The sequence below is a fragment of the Falco biarmicus genome, chromosome 13, assembly GCF_023638135.1.
Source record: "Falco biarmicus isolate bFalBia1 chromosome 13, bFalBia1.pri, whole genome shotgun sequence".
In the NCBI taxonomy this organism is placed as follows: Eukaryota; Metazoa; Chordata; class Aves; order Falconiformes; family Falconidae; genus Falco; species Falco biarmicus.
The window spans coordinates 17,453,528-17,472,530 of NC_079300.1; the positions used below are offsets into that span (position 1 = coordinate 17,453,528).

The window sequence follows — 19,003 nt, forward strand, 5'->3', positions numbered from 1 at the left end:
AATTTTTTATAAAGGCTGTAAGCAGTGTCACCAGTCTGCCCTACTTTTGACGGTTCCATAAAATCAGTACTTTAATGAAAAATGCATTGAAAATCGCTTTCAGCAACATATTTTTACTACTCTTTTTTTGTGCCAATTTTTTTAAACCTGTTTCTCATTTTCTCCTTGTTCAGAAGATCTTTCACGTTGTCACAACTCACTATTGAATAGAAGATTTTTATGAAAATCTTTGGGCAGAATGTCCTCATTACACCGGACCTCGGCTCGTATACCGTACGACCATATATACATGAGTATCACCTTTAAAAACCTAGTGCGACGCGGTGTTTAAGGCCATCTGAAAACAAACCAAAAGGAAACACTGAGGCAGCGGAGAGCGATCCCTCACTCGGGCTTCCACCTGCACCGGCACCGTTACTCACCTTTCCATGCTGCCCGCGATTTACTGCAGGCACATTAAGGTACCGTGACACCTGTACAGTGCTTTCCCCTGTATTTTTATATTCTGATTATGTAACTGTGCTGCTTGCATAACGCACCGCCGATAAACGCGGGATTTGCCTGCGGATCAGCGCAGCGCAGGGCTGCCCGCCCGTGACCGCGGCCCCCGCCCCGCCGGGAGCGCCGAGCTGCGGAGGGGGCAGCCCCCGCTCGCAAGGGCGGCCCGGCCGGCAGCGCTCGGCCCGGGAAAACGCCTGCCTTCCCGGCACGGGATAATATCACCACAGAAACCATGTCTCCGGCGGCCCCACCGAAGCACACGCGGCAGACGTGCCCCCAGGTGCCAGATGTCCCCTGCCGGGGCCACTTCCCAGGCCTGTCCCGCCGGCGGGGCATCTCCCGACCCCGCGGGCTCGCCCCGCCTCCCTCGGGGCTTCTGCCCCCCGCCGCGCCGCCCCCCCGCTTTGTGCTCGGTGCGCCGAGGCGCCCCCGTGGGAGGGCTCCGTCCCGCGGGTGCCGGTGCCCGCTGCCCCGGGCGCGCTGCCGGCGCGGAGGGGCCCCGAGGGCCGCACGCCGCCTTGCGCGGAGGCTCGGCCGGGGCGGCCGCGGGGCTCCCCCGGGCCCGGCCCCCCCGCGCTGCGGCCGCATCAATCATTAACGTGGGCTCCGGTGTCCGGCGCCTCCCTCCGCGGGAAACCCTACCCGGGGCGGCGGGGGCGCCTCTCCCCGCTGCCGGGGAGCGCTGGATGCGCCGCCGGTTTCCAGTTACCGCGATGCCGGGCGGCGGGGCGGGAGGAGCCGCGGCGGTGCCGCCACTGCCCCTGCTGCAATGAGTGATGCTGCCGGGGGCGGCGGCGGCGGCGAGGCGCAGAGCCACCGCGGCTCCTCCGCCGGCGGCTGCGGGAGCAGCGGCTCTGCCTCGCCCGGGCGGCGGCGGCGGCGGGGCGCGACGGCGGGCGGCGGGCCGGGGGCGGCCGGGGGGCCCGGGGCCGGCGGGGCCAGCAGCATGCCGGCCGGCGAGGGGGACAAGGAGGAGGCGGCGCCGCCTCCTCGCCCTGCCGCCCTGCTGCGGTGGGACGAGGTGCCCGAGGACTTCGTGGAGTGCTTCATCCTCTCGGGCTACCGGCGGCTGCACTGCTCGGCACAGGAGTGCCTGGCCTCGGTGCTGCAGCCCACCAACGAGACCCTCAACTTCTGGACCCACTTCATCCCGCTGCTGCTCTTCCTCAGCCGCTTCGGGCAACTGCTGCTGCTGCGGGGCGCCGGGGACGTGCCCTTCCACCACCCGGCCCTGCTGCCCCTCTGGTGCTACGCCTCGGGGGTGCTGCTCACCTTCGCTATGAGCTGCACGGCCCACCTCTTCAGCTGCCTCTCCCCGCGCCTCCGTGCCGCCTTCTTCTACCTGGACTATGCCTCCATCAGCTACTACGGCTTCGCCAGCACCGTGGCCTACTCCTACTACCTGCTGCCAGGGCTGAGCCTGCTGGATGCCGGTGCCATGAGCCGCTATGTGCAGCAGCGGCTGGGCTGGCAGCTGGACTGCAGCCTGCCCATCGCGGCCTACCGTGCCCTGGTGCTGCCGGTGGCCCTGGCGCTGGCCGTGGGCTGCACGGCCGCCTGCTGCCGCAGCCGTGCCGCCTGCTGCGCCTACCCCTTTGCCGTGCGCACCTTCGTCTTTGCTATGCCGCTGAGCATGGCCTGCCCCATCATGCTGGAGAGCCTTCTCTTTGACCTCCGCACCCGCAACCCCACGCTCTTCGTCTACTTCTACCGGCGCTACTTCTGGCTGCTGGTGGCTGCCTTCTTCAACGTCAGCAAAATCCCCGAGCGGATCCAGCCGGGGCTCTTCGACATCGTGGGGCACAGCCACCAGCTCTTCCATATCTTCACCTTCCTCAGCATCTACGACCAGGTGCATTACGTGGAGGATGGGCTGGCCGAGTTCCTCAAGGCACCCCTGGCCGCCCCCACCTACCTGGGCACTGTGGGGTATATGCTGCTCCTGACGCTGTGCCTGGCCGTGGTCGTCAGGAGGTTCCTCAAGGTCGCAGACCTCTGCAAGCAGGACTAGCCGGGCTGGCGACCCTCAAGATGGCAACTGCTGTACCGGCAACCCTTCGGCTGGAGAGCCTTGGCCCAGCAACCTTCAGACTGGCGACCCTCAGATCGGCCCCACCGTGTCCTGAAGATGCTGTGAAACCTGGGAGAAACGCACCTATGGAAGAGCCAGGTCCCTTTCGCGGGTGGTTGCCAGAGAAAATGACCATGGCGGAACTGCTCATGCTCTTTAAACTACTAGGTTACCAGGGGAAGCAAGCAAACGCTTACTGGTATGTTGCTGCTTAGAGTATAAGCTGAAATAATTTAGCTCTGCTACTAGGAAGAATGCATGAACTGTGAATGCCACTTACTAATTTTGTAACAATTAGGTTTAAACTAGCTGTGTATATACATACATATATTTATATATCTAGCTATATATTTGTTAGCTACATATATATGTGTGTGTATATATATACACCTGAAGACACTTGTGCAATGATTACTCATAGACTTTTAATCAACTCCTATGTGAAATTTCCTAGCAGATTATGCACTGACATTTATCTCCTCTGTGATACTGTAACAGGCCTTTGCAGCCACATACTGGATTTTAAATACAAACAAATCAATAGCTATCTATAGTTTCTAAGGTCTTGCAGCCTTTTCAGCCAGGGAACAATAGATTTAACAGAGAGGAAAACCAGCTGTGAATTATTACAGAATTACTAGTTGAAGGAGAGGCTTTAATTAGACAGACAGTGAGAGGCTGGTGTAGCCATTCGGATACTGAAATAAAATAGAGGGATATGTAAAATAGCTGAACCAGAAAGGGGTCAAACTAGTTTGGAGTGGGGGGAGAAGAAGGGCACTGCATAATGGCGTGGCTCTTCCCCCAGCACGTCAGGAACATCTGTTGTGTTAAGGGGGTTGCTAAGGGGCCCCTTTATCTGCCCGGGAAAATCACCCCCAAATCAGCCCTTTAGAGTCAAAGTCAGATGCCAGACTTTCTCTAAGCCCCTGCCAAGCTCAGTGGGAGTTCTGTGGATATAAAGAGAGTAACTGATGCATGAGATCTTATTCTGGATCTTTTGAAGAATTACATGGAACTGGTTTCTTCTGCTCTTTAATTAGAGCATACTGTCAGATTTACCATCCTAAAATAGTTGCAGAACAAGGTACCGCTGAATCTGAGCAGGACCTAAAATCCGGTTCTACAAATACTGGATGCTAGCACTTTCTCATCATTCCCCATCTTTTCCTATTTTGATTAGTTGTGGCTGCAGCTGGGGATTTTGACATCCTCTTTCAGAAGCTTTGCCGGAGTTCAAAGGGAAAAATTATGAGATACTTTCCAAAGCAGTATCTTTTCATGGCAACCCAGGTATTATCCTTGACACACGACAAACAGCTGACTGTAGATTGAACTTACTCTCTCTATATAAAGAGACATTTTTGTAAACTATGTGCAGATTTTAAACAGATGCATTTTGGTTCTGTCTGACAGGAGTAACAAGTATGCAATAATATTACACAAGGGGTTTACAACTTGACGTTCAGGTGAGGAACTGCTTGTATACCCCATTCGCAAAAGGAACGGTGGTACTTCCTTAGGAAACACTGGTGTCATACTGCGCAACAGTATAGTAGCTCTTTAACTCAGCCTCTGTGCCCCTTTTGTGGAAACATTTCTGCCCAAGTCTTCAAGTCTTCCCCATTTTCCTGGAAATGGCACCCGAACCCCAAGAAAATGTTTTGAGTCTAGTCCCATAGTCTTCTGTAAACAAAGCCCCCTTTGTTTACAATAGGAATATAGGAAGGACTATAGCTAGTAATTATGGGGTCAGATCCTTAATATGGGTCAGAATCATCAGAGAAACCAAGAATTGATATGTCCTGTACCGATGTCAGCTTTGTGAAAATTTCCCTATGAAAGCTGATAAGCTAAAAGAAAATTATACCCACTTCATTTTATCTTTTATCTCAACCCATTTTAACTGTAATGGTTTGGATCTTTTAAATTCTCAGTGAATGATGAGAATGGCCTAACAAAAGTATGTATTCTTTGCCACAATTCTGCTAGTGTATAATTTGTGGTAGGGTCACATGTGGTCTTCTAAAAAGATCAGCTAGAATTTTCTGAAACAGCAGTTCCCAGACTGTGGCCTCTTGAGTTATCACTGGTGGGCCATAAAAACCAGCATGGCCCTGTGTGGCTGTCTACATTCTGTTTTTATTTGCCTACCTGCATTAAAAGAAAATGAAAACTACATGATGTATTTTTAATTTTACGTATTTTCATTTAGTTTTGTCATAAATACGGCATTGCTTTATTCAGCCGCCAATAAAGCAGAAAATGATCTGTACCACTGGGAGAGGAGGCTGGTTCACCACACTGTCATGCTTTGAAACGTGCTTTATATTGTAAAAAAACCTGGAAACTCACAATAGAAAGCAAACAGATTAAGACCTTCAACGATGTCATCCCATGAATTTCCACAACTGCAAAAAGAGGCCAAAATCTTTGAAATGTGCTGCATTCAAGTTAAAATAATAGAGGCATAGTAGTTAGAGCACAATGACTCATCCAAGTTTCAAAACTAATTATGTAGAAAGGGTTTGCCTGGGAGATGCCACTAGCATGTCCAACCAGCAATTAAAAACTAAGAAAGAAATCAGGCTGGGGACAGCAAATTTCAGCACAAGAAGACAGCTCAGAAACAAGCAACAGTAAAAGCCAAATGTAAGAAAAAGGCTTTTAAAGCATACTGTATAATGAATTTGTGCTTGTCAGTCACGATGTAGAGGACATCTCAAGAGGCAATGTCAAAAAAGGCTGTTGCTAACTTGTAAAAATACATTTGATATTTGCAGTTAGGCCACACAGGGTCGTCTATATATATCTCAACGGCAGATAACAGTATAAAGGTTGGATTGCAACCAGCTGCAATTTTACTGGAATCTTACTGCTGTTGTAGGAGTTGCCTGTGAGCCCCAGTCACACTGCAGACTTGGTACCTGGCTCCGATATTAAAAATAATGCTTCATTTAAAGGTTTTTGTTGGCAAAATATTGAGGCACGTGTATGGGCCTGAGCACTTCGTGGAATTATTTGTAAATCCTGGTTGCAAGTACGGCTGTCTGAGCCACTGTAAGCAGGCTGTATGAATTAGGAGTGAATGGGTACAGGGAGATATGATTAGGTTTTAAGAGTTATAATTAATGTATGTTTGTTCATTTGTCTGTTTAAAATGTAGCTACAAATTAAAAAGTTACATTAAGTGTGGAGAATATCTAGGGAAACACTACCTGAGTGTCTGTGTTTATTCAGTAAAGGACATGTATGCAGAGAATTGCTCCATTTGCCATGTCCAGTAGCCAGTCTCTGTAAATATAGACGGAACAAAACTGAGTTAAAGAGGTTAACAGTGGAACAAGTTATCTATAATTATAGTGCTTGAATTTGCTCATGTAGAAGTGAATGTCAGCATTTGTGTGACTTGTAAGGGAGCAGGATCTCTTTTTGGTATGAAAGCACACATGGCTGAACGTCCATAAGCATGTCCAGAGCTCAGACAGGAGGTCCAACCTGCAGACTAGGTGCATAAGGACATCCTAGAAAATGAACTTTTTTGTATAAGTACCTGTCATAATATTTTTATTGCTTAGGTACCTGCAATAAGGTCTACTCTGTGGACTCCACAACTCATCTTTAAAACCAAAAAGGCTTTTCAGGCCTTTTGTGGCAGAATCTGTGTGGGGACGGGGGATGAGGTGAGGACGGGAGCACAAGGGTATGGCCTGAAAATGTCTATGTGTCTTTCTGTCTTTGGCCAACACTGACTGTCAGACTGACGCACCTGTGCCAACGTGAACTGACTGTTGATGGGGCCAGTTCCCAGAGTGTTGGTGGCAAAGACACCCCCCTTGCAATCAGCACGTGCCTAGAACTGCAGTCCACACACTGGCATATATTCAATAAGCCTAGCTTCTGAGCACTTCCAAATAACCCGTAAGCTTCAAGCTCATCTGCGTGCAAGATTGATATACCTGGTCTGTTGTAATTATCTCGTATTCTGTGGCAACACGCTATTTCTTCTTCTGCAGTGTATTCATTTGAATGTCACTACCCAGGATATCTGTGCAGTTCTGAGCTGCTTCGTTAGCAGGACTGGAGTCTGCAGTCTGGAAACAAAGGGAAAGGTTTCATTTGCATGCTGCACTTGTAGAAATTTAGCAGTTAAAAGTAGAAACACGTTGGTTTTTGCTAAAATGGTAGTTTTGCTTAGTTGTCCAAGTGTTGCGCTTATTATTTATTTGCTGAATCCAGCTACTATGTTGGGTTTTTGTCAACAGTGCACCTGCAGAAAATGACAGTATGAAAGTTTTACTTCATGTTTAAGTAAAATCTCTGAGGCAGCGCATTCATAAAGTATTGTTGCACTAAACTCAGATGATTACCATCCACATGCCTTACAGAAGCAAATCATACCTGTAGTAATCGCCCAGATTATACTGTTTTTCATTGCCTATGAGAGTAAAAATGACCGGTAACAAGTTGAGGAGTCAGGCACTCCTGGGTTCTTGTCCCTGCTTTGCCACTACCTGTTCTGTAATCTAGGGCAAGTTGTTTAAACTGTATTCATTTTGAATGAATTTAATTCACATAAAACACTGGAATTGTACCAGGGTTGAATTTGACCCTCTGTGTCTCAGTTTCCACATCTGTAAGATGGGGAGAATATACCTTACCTACCTCGCAGGGTTGTGCTGAAGACTAGCTAATGTTTGTAAAGCACTTAAAAATGCAAAGACCCTCCTAGGTGCTAAGAAGAAATATTACTGAACTCCGGCAGAGAGAATGTTACATTTTTGCGTAGCTTCTTATCTCACAGGGAGAGGAACATGAACGTTTCTAGACCATGAACTCTCGGGACAAACCCTCAACATTGCCATACTCCTAGGAGGTTCACATCCTGTGTCCTTTGGAGCTGATGGCAAAATTTCCACTGGCTTCAGGTGGAGACCAATCAAGACCTAAGCAGTAGTAAATGGGCTGACTAAATGCTTAAGGGTCAGGAGTAAGGAGGAAACATACATGAGTTAAATACTCTTCATATATTCTCACTGGTAACTTGTACCGAGGGGCACTGTAATGCTGACATGAGGCCTCGTTGTTCAGTTAGGCGCAGGTTATATTCCAGTTACCGTGAACCAGTGGAGCAGGATTTCCCATCAGTGTCTGTAAGACTATGATTACCTATTAGTTGACATTGGGAATTTCAACCTGCTTCAATCTACTGTGTATCAGAGTAAAAATTAAAAATACCTTAAACAAACAAAGCTTTTAGATGTGTAATCATTTGGGAACACAAAATTATATTGATCAGACAAACAACTTTCTCTTTTCCCCTCCCATTCCCCAAGTTCAACAACATGGAGCCAATCCCATTCTTGAATGAAATCTGAACTTGGATCTTCTTATCACAGATGTGTACTCCTCCTTTGCCATGGAGCCCTGACTAATCATCCTGCTAGCCCACTCTGCCCTTCTCCTGGAAGGACTGATAGAAAGAGCACCACTGAGTAGAGGACAATGTTTTTAAGAGCTTTTCTAACTGGTAGCAGTAGTGGAGACAAAACCCAAAAGACGACAAAGACATCAAAGGGCTTGAGCGATTCATTAAGGCAAAGCCTTTACCATTAGAAATTCGCCTTATCCAAGTATATTCCTAGCTTCTGTTAGACACCTGTAAGTCAGGGCTACATAACCAACACCCAAGTTACAGCTGAGACTTTACCCTCTTCTCCTCAGATGAGATGCAAGATGCTGAGGGAGTGTCACATGCACTGAAAGACACAGACTGCCATTCAAGACCTTTAGTGTCTTGGAGCTGGGTGTGGAATAAAGTTAAATTATTTTCACAACTTGCTTAGACAGATGCTGCTTCATTCCACTGAATTCAGTAAGAAATTAATGACCAAGACGAAGGAAGCAGGCTTTTGCTCAAAGGAAACGCCACCAGCAGACTTCCGCTTTCAGGACAATTGCTTCCTGGGCCATACTCAGAACATGGAGGATTCTGAAGTAGGGCTTCGTTGTTTCATGTGAACGCCTTAGGATTTGTGGTTGTAGCTGGGGGTTAATAGTATGGAGAAACAGTTTATAGCAAGTCAATTCTGTCTGCTAGAGATTCAAGCACGCTTTAGTAAGAGGTATCACACTTAAGGGTCTGTGCATGCAATGAACAAAACGTGTGAATTTTGTTTGGTTCTGTTGGGAAGGTTTGAAAATTTACTCTTTGTACACTTTTGGATGCTGACTACTGTATATGTAATGACTATGCATTTTTAGCAAAAAAAGGTGTGAGCTATAAATAAAGTTGATTCTGAGTACATTTTTGCAGAAATGCGTTTATAAAGTTTTTTCATTTCTTAATACAAATTACTGTGACACCTGTAGGATTAGGAGTGTGTTGAATGTAGTTATCGTCAAACACAGATGTTGGCATAAGTACAGGAACTTCCGATTCTTGTATGGTGGTGTTAGTATTTCTGAAAGCACTACACCACAGCAACAGTGATGTTGCCTTTTTATTGCCTTTTATGTTTTAAAGCAATAAAATAGCATCATTGCCTTTTTAGTTCTCCAATATCTATGCTAATTAATGATAGGCATCCCTATTATATTAAAATTCATTAATATGTATAAGAAGATCAGTGTACTGCCTACAGTGCTCAATGAAAAATCAGGAAATTGGTAGCAACAGCTATGTCAAGACTCAAAACAAAATATTGACTGCAAAATGAAGAGGTCTGTTTGGCATCAAAGTCTCCCTATTTGGCAGACTAGGAATGTTCCAAGTGGCAGAATAATGTTTTCAGTCCAAGTCAGGGACCAAAAAGCACTCAATGAAGTGCAATTACATCAAGTATCTGCTTTAGGCCTTTTCTGTGTAAAATCAGCAGGACATGATGTATCCCAACAAAACTGCATGCACCACCAATACTATTACAAGGCTGAATACAATGGAAAACTGCAGGATCTTCTTGTTGAGGCCTGTAGAATTTCTTCAAAAGTTCTAAAATTCTCGAGAGGTCTTATTTGCAGAGTTTGTACATCCTATTTGAAATATGGTGATGACTTCAAGTATCCAATGAGCCCAGCAAAAACATCCATTGCCACCTCACAAACAGATGCTTCAAAAGACTGCATCCTGCTGTTAACATTTAAGGTCTTTCATAACATTATCAGTAGGTGCTGGATCTGACTGCTGGGCATGAACACGCTGGAGGAAAACCTCACAAAACTGATGGAGCCAGTGAGGATGGCAAAATGCAGAGCAGAATGGAAAGCAGCAAGTCTCACTGCTAGGACAGGTAATTTATTGAGGTCAGTACCTCAGCCTTCAGCTGCAATGGCTCCACAGTTGTTCTGATAACCAACTAGAAATCCGAAGGCAATCTGCATTTTGTTACCATGACATCACTTCACTGACAAATGGCCCTAAAAGTCAGGACAGTGTATTTGTGGAGGAACAAAGGGACACCCGATACACAGTTTTAACCTTCAGATTTTATTCTCTCATCATAGGATAATGTATGGTTAGTAGAATCTGTGAGTGGAGATAAGACTCATTAAAAATTAAAAAGCTGGTAAAAATGAAAAGCAAATCAGTATTAATGCTAAGGCTAAATGTTGGTTTCGGTAATGAGAGCCTCTGGGGCAGACACTACAGATGCTCTCTTCTGCATCAGAAAGCCCGCTATTACAGGGCAGATTTCTTATCAAGAGCGGCAGTACACTTCTGTTAGTGGGGAGCTATAAATATTTTTTCTGCCAGGGAGCACAGCCTTTGGGTATATGATATATGCTTTACAGGAGAATGACAACAGCAATATAGCAGAATCTTTCTGGAGAATAAACCATTTTATAGAGTTCTCTAATTCGAGTATCTCCTGCCCACAAGATCTAATACTTTTGTGTCCCTCCTGACTGATGAAACACGGAAATATAGTTTTCCTTCAGTTTTGGTGTTAAGCATACTTCTCATCTATTATCCTCTGTTTGCTAGGAAACTTCTATTCTCTGTCAGTCTCCTCTGTTGTCCTTGGGAACTGGGCAATGCCACTTGTACAAGAAGAAAAACCTTGGGTTTTCCCTCTTTATATGCTGGGCTTTCTGCATCCACAATTCTGAGGCTGTGGAATTCAATCACTGACACACAGTAGTGTCCCAAAATCTCAGCTTTGCTTTTTAGCAGCACTTGGAAAGACAACTGTGAAATGCCAGTGGGGTGGATAACAAACAGCAATATCTGAAGCCCTCAGAAATAACCTGAGGAATGAGCAAAAGGTAAACAGGTCCCTGGGACAGTTTCTCTGATACCTTTGTACACACAGGCATTCTCTCATCCCAAATTTAGCAAAGCTCATAAGCACATACTTAACTTTAATGGGAATATATGTTTATCTTTGTTCATTCACGGGGGTGAACTTTTCCTCGTGTTGAAGCGTGCTATAGATGCAGAGCTCTAATGAGCAGACAGTGCCAGGGAAATGCTGCCAGAAAGAGTTTGGCACAGCAAATTCTGCCATTCAGCCGGAAGGCAGTGTCCTACCCTCTGACACCCAAGACTCACATTCCCTCCTCTGCCTTAGTCCTTTAAAGCATTCTCCTTTCAGACCATTGTCTGAAAGATTTTGATATGAAACAAAGAGGAAAATACATATGTAAAAGCTAGAAATGCACCAACTTAGTCGTGAAATGAAACTACAGATTTTCCAACTGTAGCAATTACAATAACAAAACATCGTTCCTTGTGGTCTGGTAGAAAACCATAGCTTGGAGCAAACGAGTCTGGAACAGTAATCAGACTCACTGAGAACTATAAAATACATTCACTGGCCAACCCAGTTAAAAAGAATGTTTTCTTCTGTGTCTTATAGACTCAAAGATTAAACGCAGAAGCCAAATATTCTGTGCAGACTGCCTTTGTCCCCAGCAATAGAGCATGTTCCTTCAAACTATAAGTATTCCACTCCAACAGAAGCACGCCATATCCTTTATTTTAAAGTTCAGGTGCACTCTGGACAACAAAAAATAACTTATTTCAGTGAAACATGGGGAATTGAGAGTATACAAGGGTGAAAAGCCTGCTCAAGTGCAATATTCAGGTTGTATAATTAAGATCACATAATGGCTAACTCCGCACTCAGCAGCCCTAACACCTCAGAGGGAGTATACAGCCAGTGCATGTTAGGATCTGCTTCTACTGAGATGACTGGTAATCCAAAAGATGTAGTGAATTGATATAATTAATGGAAAACAGCACATACCTCCATTACAGTTAAGCTGTGATGAGTATATTCCTGTATTCAGACATAAGGCTGAATTACTTACATGGTAAATGTTTTCAGGCAGCAACATTTATAAAAATGTTGGTAGTGCCCTACGTACTTTGGTTGAGGTCTCCATCTGTTGCCAACAAGACATTTTAGAAGTCTTCCTTATTAGAGGGAAAAAAAAAGGCAAAAATTAATATCAGAGAGTTGAAAAGATTTGTTGATTTTGACTGCTGGCAGACTTGTCACATAGATTTGCACAAAGCAAATGAACTTACGGACTTACAAATATTACCAAGTGATGTAATCACTGTTTTCTCTTCTGAAAGTCAAAGTAATGTTCTCCAAGCAGTTACTGAAGACCCACAAGTGAATGTGGCCATCTCACCTTTACAGCAGTTGCGTCTCAGAGTGCAGGTCTTCTGTGGAAAGCACTGGATGTTCACCTAGCAGGGTCAAATGCGGTTTATTGATGCTTTTAAATAACCCCAAGGAATGTTACTCATTAGCCAAACATACACACAGAGCTAACAGTTATTTATGATTTTCAGCCTCTGGAAGTGTCATGATTTCTAGCTTCAGTGTCAGGGCAGAACTGTCAGGTATGTCCCAGACATGAGTGACTTCCAGCTTATTACTCAACGTTAAGCACTCTCTCTTTTAAAAGCCATTTCAGTCAGCCAGTACCTCATGAATGAAAGAATCTGCAACAAACACGATGGTAAATGAAGTCTCTCAGGTGAAAACTTCTCAAGTGTGCCATAATAGATTAGTGGTAGTGAGGTTCCCTTCATAAGCGATTCATGAGCTAAATTCACCAACAAGCACCAGACTCAATTCTCTTCCCTTTGCATTTTGCCTGGAAGGCACAAACAGGCTGGAGAATAATTCTGGCTGCTAAAAAGCCGTCTGACCCTACTATTCCCTAATCACATCGCTCCAGTACTGGCACAAGGATGCAACAGGAATGCAGAGTGGCATAGCACATCCCTATGCTGCACTAGCATTATGCGGCACATAGCGCCCGATGATCCCACTGGGGTTGCCCCCTAACACATGTGTCCAAGCAGCCTGAGAACCGGGCAATTACAGCCCTGCCTGCCTGCTGTGCCAAGTGAACCTCAGAATAAAGAGATTCTGTTCAGCAGAAAGTTCTGCAGCGTTAGTCTGTGCCCAGCAGACCTGTGGAGGACACCAAGGTCAACCAGCAGGAGTTTTCTAGACAAGGTTCAGTCTTATTCAGCTTTAAGAAAACAAACCTCGATTTTCAAACTCAGCCATTCGTGCTCTGAAATCTCAGAGTTTGATTGAATACTCATATTTCACCACTCTGAAATAGAAATAAAAATTATTCACATTTATTGAAAAATGTCAGCTAATTCAGATTTTTTTCTTATCTGCCCCAGTCAATGCACAGACCTGAACAGTAGCATAGTAGCATGTGTGAAGATCAAACAAAGTGTAGCGTAGCACAGTGTCTATTTTAAAACAAACTGGCTGCAGTGCTTTCTGGAAGGCAGCCGGCACGGTGGTGGGTCTGGCGGGCTGGCCTGGCAGCCAGGCCGGAGGCTCGGCAGCGGAGCCGCCAGGAGGAGCGCGCAGACCGCTCCCGGGGCACAGGGATGTCTCTCCAGCAAGGCCGGTGAGAAGCTGTATGGCTCCAGCAAGGACACATTTTTTCCATGGTAGCTAGCTGCTGCATTTCTCATCTGCAGCGCACAGATGGGAGCAGAGGAGCAGTCACCAGGCACCGCTGCCCACTGCCCTGTTCCGCCTGGATGTTGCAGAAAGCGCTGCCCTCTGTGGCTGCCCTCCCTGGGCACCTCCACTGCTCCGGGGCTTATTTGGAAGGGACGCCACATCCATATAACGCTTTAAGGGAGAAGCTGGCACAGACAGCCTGATGGTCTGGCAAAAAGAATGCCTTAGAGGCAGCTGCTTACTGATATAATCCCATGTGAAAAGAAAAATTGTTTTGGAGGGGATGACGCTGCCCTCTTAGGCATTTCTGGAACTTAAACTGAGCGTGAGTCAGCCAGAGCAAGAGTATGTGTCTTGCCATGTTGACTTTTCATTTAAACATATTGACTAAAATAAGTTCATTTGTTCTATTTCCTATACCACATACATACCACAGAAGATACAGACTAATGTACCTATTAGACTTACGTACCAGTTTAAAACCAATGTGTGTTAAACAAGCAAAGGAACAAAACAGGCAATAGGTCAAAATTTTTTCTGAAAGTATCACCTTATGCCAGATTTCATCCTCCAGTACCTGGAAGGCTGCAAGGTCGAGCTTTTGAAAGTCATCAGTTCAGAAATAGCTCCTTCCTGGCCCAGAACGTTCTTTGAGGATTTCTCAGGACAAATTTGGGGCCAAGCGTGAGTGGGACGGGCCCTGGTAAAGCCTGAGTTAGCCACAAGGCTCACACCTGGCTGGCATGATGCCATGTCTACCCTGCCACAGCCAACCATCCCCCATGGGATGTGAACGGCTTCTGTATTCCGCTGCTCAGCTTTCAGGCTGGTCCATGTCAGTACTGCCTGCCTATCTACCTACCCACCTACCTACCTACCTACCTACCTACCTATCCACCTACCTAGCTATCCACCTACCTACCTACCTACACACTGACCTACCTACCTACCCACCTACCCACCTACCTACCCACCTACCGACCTACCTACCCACCTACCTACCTACCCACCTACTGACCTACCTACCCACCTACCTACCTACCCACCTACTGACCTACCTACCCACCTACCTACCTACCCACCTACCCACCTACCGACCTACCTACCTACCTACCCACCTACTGACCTACCTACCCACCTACCTACCTACCTACCCACCCACTTACCCACCCACCTGCCTGCCACACTCCTGGCTAACGTCAAACAAAGCACATATATTTCATGCTACAGCTTTCGACACCTAAAGCATTAAAAAGTTCCTGAAATACTGCAGTCCTCTTTCTGGCTCTATCACTGAAGTATCAGTTAAAGTACTTTAACAGCGCTATGATTCAGTCCCTGCTGGCTAGTTAGCTAGCGTCTTCCCCCTCCTGCAGCTGCAGAGTATACATGTTGTCCCCTGCTCAGTTTCCCACTTGAGCAGGAGCTGCTGGGCTAGCCGTGCTGCTCGTGAGGCAGAGCCGACGCTCGCCCCTCCTGCCCAGGGACAGGCACAGATACCGGCCCATGGCCTGCCACGGCCTTTGGGCTCTCCTGGGGAGATCCGATGCATTTTGTCCAGCCACACTTCACTCACAACCTGCCGCCAAAGGTCACAGGGCACCTCTGAGACAGCCACAGCCGTGCTTTCCTGCCTGCTGTTCATCCTTCAAATAAGCCTGTTCCCGGCACAGGCACCAGCCAGAGCTGCCCTGAGGCCGTCAGACGATCTCCACAGCCCTTCTCAAAGCTGTGATAAGAGCGAGCCTGGTCCACTCCTTTCTCATTTAACACTGACACATGGGGACGTTGTACAGTACAAGCTCCAGTGCAAGCTGCCCAGTGGCCCCTGCATCTTCTGCCGGCAAGATCGTGCCTCACTGCATGGATGCTGATCCAGCATCTCATCAAAGTGTTTCTGAATTTCTTTACTATGCCATTTTCTTCCTTTCCCCAGCTGTTTATTTCTTCACACTTTCTAACCCAACTTCACGTTCTCATCACCTTCTGTTTACAAATTTTGAAGTCTGAAGCCGTATTTCTTTAGTTCTGACTCCTTTGGGGCAAGCTGAGCTCTGACAGCTACCTCAAATGTGGGTGGAAGTTCTCCAAGAGAAGGAAAGGTGGAGCAGAGGGTGAGACTGTCCGTGCTGTATGCAGGGCACTTCTCCCTCTGCCAGTGCCATACCAATGCCCTGCCTGAGTCTTGTTAACATTGTGTAGCTACGCGTACTGCTGTCACATGGACAGGACATACAACTGACTGCTTACCTACCTGTGGCCTTTCGATAGTCTCCTTTTCCTGTCCTACACCCATGGGTTGCATTAGCACTAAAGAAGAGTCAATTACTGTACATCCTACCGGAGGTATGGTCAAAATGCGGCAACACGCAGTCGTGCCTGTACATACCATTAAATCCAGTAGTAACATCATGATCAATTTATTCTGATGTACCATTGGAAACTACATGCACTTATTTCCTCACACAGTCTATCTTTTTCTGGATGTTTCAGACACACTATATAAACTAAGTCTACACACAACCGAGAGAGCGAAACTCGGCTCTGAAGAATTCGCTTCAGTAAAAACAAGATTTATTGTTTGTCTCATCAGATTTTGTTCTTAGGGTATCAGTCATCATTTCTTTGTCAACAGATTTTGCATATCTCAGCGTGACTGACTGACTTGCAAGTCTGGTCAACGAGAACCCAGAGGCTTGACCATATTTTCTGGTAACAACTGCAGGGTTTTACTCTCAACTAAGAGTGTGAGGAATGTTCTGCAGTACAAGCCCCGTCTTTTGTGCTCAGTGTCAAACATAACAGGCTGCTAATAACAGAACCACCACCACAATCTGTCCAGATATTCCAGCCCTGGATCTGCCACAGGAAGAGTCTTATTAGATTATAGCTAACGCAGTGAACAGTGACTTAATGCAGTGAACAGTGACTCCTTCTAGCGACGTGGTAAGAACGGAAAGGTTTCACATGTTGGGGAGTTTTCTCACCTAAAACACTCTTCTAGATGATTGAGCAAAGTGAGTTTCAGTGAAATATTTACAGTTTCTCTTACAAAAACTACCACAGCATGCAATGAACTTGGGGGTTTTCATAAGGCCCTTTACAGGCAGGCAGGACAACCATCTGCCGGGTATGTCGATGCTAAGGCTCAAATTTCAGACCTCATTTATAATTATGCATTCAAAAATGTTTTATTTTATGATGGGAACATAACCAAATAAATAGGAATGTAAAAGGGAAATATAACTTTCCCCTCATTATCCCTTAAGTCAAAGAATTTTCTTGAAATTTCCCACATTACCTTAAATGACTTCCATGCAGAGAACAAGTCTCAGAAGTGCTCAAAGTTGCTTTGGGACTAGCTGCTAACAAAATAAAATAGTTTTAAACTGTTGCTCAGCCTTGACTACTGCGGGTAACACTGCAGACTAATTCTCTGGTCCAGCTGGCATTACAGTGCAGTCTTCTCACCAATGCTCATCTGAAAAGTTATCTTAAGCCTACACAGAATTCGTGTGACACCACTTATGGGAAGAAAGAAATACTGATGCAGAAGTACCAGGCTTCATGGCTCTCCGAGCTGCACACCGTATCTTCATCCCCCTATATCCTGCAGCCACACAGCCACAGCTCCCAAAGGATCCCAGCCTCATGCTTTCTGCTGTGCAGCCCCACCATCCCAGCCTTAGATCCTTTACCACCAGGACCGCAAGCTGAAAGAACGAGACAGGTTAATAAGACCAGCATCCCATAGCCACTGGCCACAGTCAGGAGCAGAGTGGGACAGAGTTAGGAAGCCATGGTTGAAAACCCAGACCAGAAACCCAAAGACAAGCAGCTACAATCCAAACACACAGAACTGCAGAGGGTTCTACACCTGCACCCCCTGCACATCAGAGACCTGGCCCAGGAGAGGAGTTTGTTTCCTGCGAGCACTGAAGGATGACTTAACCTCAGCTGGGCAGTGGCTCCCTGCACTGATTTCCCAAGGCCAGCTGCCCTCATCCCCTTAGCCCAACACCCAGGCTGGGCTGGCTTTTGTGGAAGGTGCTATGGTGCACACAGCAGAGCGATGGGAGGAACACGGAAATGCTGCTTCCTCCAAAAATACATGCATCTGCAGCACTTGCTCACAGCATTTCTGTACATACTGTAAGGTCTGCAATTAATTGTTCCCACATTCCAAACTGCAGAAGTAAAATATACTATATTCAGAATATATGTGTACAGTTGTACCTCCCATTTCTTCCCTGTAACACCGGGTTGTGTGCCCCTGCCTCAAGGAATTTAGTAAGGTAGTGGAGAGGCATTGGAGCGTATTCAAAAAACACCAGTTAGAGTTGTGTGCCAGTTTCACACTGAATTTCAATAGGAATGTGGTGCTGCAAAAATGTGTTAGCATCTAGTTTTATGACCACTGCAATTGCCGCAGTCTCTCTCTGACAGAATTTGAGATTTCTTCCTAAAGAAAAGGGCCTGAGATGCTGACCTGCCCCACACAGGAAAGATGCCAGCAGATTTGGTAATTTTGCATTTCCTTGCTATGGCTTTGGAAGTATTAACACATTTTAACTTAATAACCTTAAGTTTTGTCCAACTTTAGCTCAGAATCTGGATAGACACACTGCTATACTCTCCAAGCTGTTTTTCCTGGTTGATACATTTCCACCACATTATCTCCTTTTGTCTAAATCTTAATACAGATTCTGCACCAATTTTCACTTGCTCACCTGTTACACCAGCTACATATACCAGGCTCAATGCAGTTATCGCTGCTCAGGCATTCTCCTTCCGTCTGCCAGAGCCTATGTAATATTTAACTCCTTAACTTTTAAGTATTCATCACAATATCACTTGGTGGATTCTTACATCTTGCTGACAGCTGCTTGTTCTTTCATAGTTTTTGCATAAGACATATAGATGCAGAAATCTGCCGTGTCCCTTCCATCTCCCAAGTTTCAAGACAGAGACTTCTCTGCTTTTACAGCAGCTTTCCGTCAAAATTTTCTTTGAAAATCTTTTATCTTAAAATATATTTTTGAAGGTTAAAGGTTATGTATTGTTCTGCAGTCAAGAATTTCTTTCCAGATGTCAGACAATACTGTGCTTTAATAATACAGTCCCCTGCAAGACCTTCCACACTATGATTTTTTTTTTGGTTTTATGGAAGCCGTTTTATTGGCAAAACATATGACTAACAAAAGGGATGTGACTCTACGGTTACTGTAATATGAATTATTACACTGTTTACAGCTGAGCTTTAAAAACAATTTTCAGACAGCTCTGGTTTTGGTGACTAAAGCTTTAAACCGCTCAGTTGTTTTCTACTCCCTTCTTAAAGTCAGAGGTGGTGAATTTCTAATTCCTGATGTCATTTTTTTGTCAGGCTAGGCACAGGGGTCTGTAGGTCAGATATATAAGGTGAAACCCATTGCTTGTAAGCCCTGAGAAAAGCTCCTACTTCAAGTTCCTTTCT

At 45.9% G+C, this 19,003-nt stretch overlaps 1 protein-coding gene across 1 annotated transcript; it reads left to right on the forward strand.

The window, feature by feature from the left end:
* On the forward strand, positions 1 to 8,891 carry PAQR9 (progestin and adipoQ receptor family member 9). The gene has a single exon (XM_056358988.1). The coding sequence runs from the start codon at positions 1,271 to 1,273 to the stop codon at positions 2,510 to 2,512; it is 1,242 nt and encodes a 413-aa protein (XP_056214963.1). The 5' UTR covers positions 1 to 1,270; the 3' UTR covers positions 2,513 to 8,891.
* Positions 8,892 to 19,003: the final 10,112 nt, after the last annotated feature.